The sequence below is a fragment of the Myotis davidii genome, unplaced genomic scaffold (assembly GCF_000327345.1).
Source record: "Myotis davidii unplaced genomic scaffold, ASM32734v1 scaffold147, whole genome shotgun sequence".
Taxonomy (NCBI): Eukaryota; Metazoa; Chordata; class Mammalia; order Chiroptera; family Vespertilionidae; genus Myotis; species Myotis davidii.
This window is the reverse complement of record NW_006383010.1, coordinates 8674248-8676242: the sequence shown is the minus strand read 5'-3', so window position 1 is coordinate 8676242 and position 1995 is coordinate 8674248. Positions and strand designations below refer to the sequence as shown.

General features: G+C 39.8%; 1 protein-coding gene across 4 annotated transcripts in view; it reads right to left on the bottom strand.

Moving 5' to 3' along the window:
* Nucleotides 1-1995, bottom strand: part of L3MBTL3 (l(3)mbt-like 3 (Drosophila)) — a 93961-nt gene that overhangs the window by 50896 nt on the left and 41070 nt on the right. For all 4 annotated transcript variants that reach the window (XM_015557832.1, XM_015557834.1, XM_015557835.1 and 1 more), the window contains 2 exons: nt 1671-1775; nt 968-1103 (listed from right to left, as the gene is read on the bottom strand). In XM_015557832.1, the coding sequence (XP_015413318.1) occupies nt 968-1103; nt 1671-1775 (241 nt within the window). The remainder of the gene's footprint in view (nt 1-967; nt 1104-1670; nt 1776-1995) is intronic.

Here is a 1995-nt window from a genome sequence, read left to right as displayed (position 1 = left end):
TTGTCTTTTCTCCTTCTCCTTTTTTTTCTTGAGAAACTTCAAAGTAGGTTTTGTCCTCACTGCCCTGATGCAATTGCTTGTACCAAGGTCACCAGTCACCTCCATCTTGCTAAATCCAGTGGTCAGTTTTCACCTTCAACTTACTTGCCTTAGAGATTGGTTTCCGGGATACCACACCCTGCTGGTTTTCTGTCTATCTTCCTGGTCACACTTTTTCAATCTCCTTTGTCGGTTTCCTCCTTGCCAGTCTGGAAATACTAGGATATCCAAGTTGGCTTAGTCCTGTATCTGTTTGTTAATTTATACCCCTTTCTTTCATGGTCTAATCTGGTATTGAGGTAGGTTAATAAGAAACTAGGAAAATTCCTTGGCTAGTAGAATGAGGAAACTGAGACAGATAGCTATACAGATGGTGGAGCAATTTACAGCCAGCTAATAAATCACAAGACCTATCTTCCCTAACTAAGGATCCTTAGGAGCAAATGGATTCCACATTCCAGATCATGCCTGGGACAGACCTGCCTAGGTCCTGGTCTTTTCCTAGTTGAAGGTGAAACTGACCAGAATATGATCCTGATCCCTATATATATTCATTTTGATGTATCAGCATAGCAAAGGACACACCTGGAAAGCTGATGAATTTTAGGTGATTGACACCTCACTTAAAAACACACACACACACACACACACACACACATATATATAAAATAGAAATCTGTAGCTAAAATTTATTTGTAGTCAAAATTAAGTATCATGCAAATGTTATTTTATATGCAAATAAGGACATAGTTTATTCTCTTGAATAGGATTCTACTTTTTTTTCCTTTCACTCTAATGAATGTATTTGCTCATCCAGCTTGAATTTGTGCCTATCTGAATTATAGAGACTGAATTCTTAAAAATTCTAAATCAACACGTAAAAATGTTTTTATAGAATTTAAAATATGAAATGAAAAAGTGACAATACCTTTGGGAGGGTGGAGCTTATGGCCAGTTTTCTCACACCACCCAACTGGGTGAATATCTAGAGCATCTGCATTAACCCAGAAGTCATAGTAATCAGGGTACCCATCAAAATGCAGCTTTATCCGGTATCCACAAACCTGAAATAGGTGACGGTTGATTAATTAAAAAACAAACACACGCATAATGCTGTGTGCATGGACATCCAGTATGATACAGCTTATGTTAATCAAAGCACCCTCATTAACAGCAGCAAACACATGACAAAACCCAAAGGCAAAGGCTATTATGTACATGGGAAAGGCTGGGCTGCCCTGTTCTGGCTTCATCCCCAGTTACAACAGGAGCATGGATACGGGGTGACAAATACTTTTCCCACATGCACACATCCCCTCTCATTCGCGCATCACCGTGGGGGGCTGGCGTGGAAGCAGCCAGCCCAGCACAGGGCACACGGCTGCTGCGAGTCCCAGAGCGCCTGCCCTGTCGCACACTGTCTGTGTGCTGGCTTCTTGTCCTTCATAAAGTTCCACATGCAGTGATAGCCAGCCAGACCAAGGCTAGTACAGATACAGAGAGGTCAACAGGTCCTCTTTCTCAAATCATGACTTGGGGGCAGCCTGAGCTTTGCGTGTCTTCAACAAGTGGCATCTTTCCCCATTATTAAAACTCCATAGTCACCATTTTACTTTAAAAATAAAGCTTACCTCAGCCACTGTGAGGACGCAGTACACGGACTGGTGCTCGGGGTCCACGCCTTCTAATTTCATGCCAACTTTAAACCCATTTTTGTTATATGGAAAGGATTGATACTAAAATGAAAATGACAGCAGTTTTAGTATTTTATCCTGAATGTCTAATTAAAATTATGAATAATTACCATTCTTAAATAAAGTCTTTAACCAAATAAATAAATAACTTTTAAAAATTCAAGACAAGGATCACCTCATGATCCAATGGAAAATGGATAAAGACTGCAAAGAGGTCACATAAAAGAAAATTTAAATGTTTTATATATTTGAAAAGATGCTA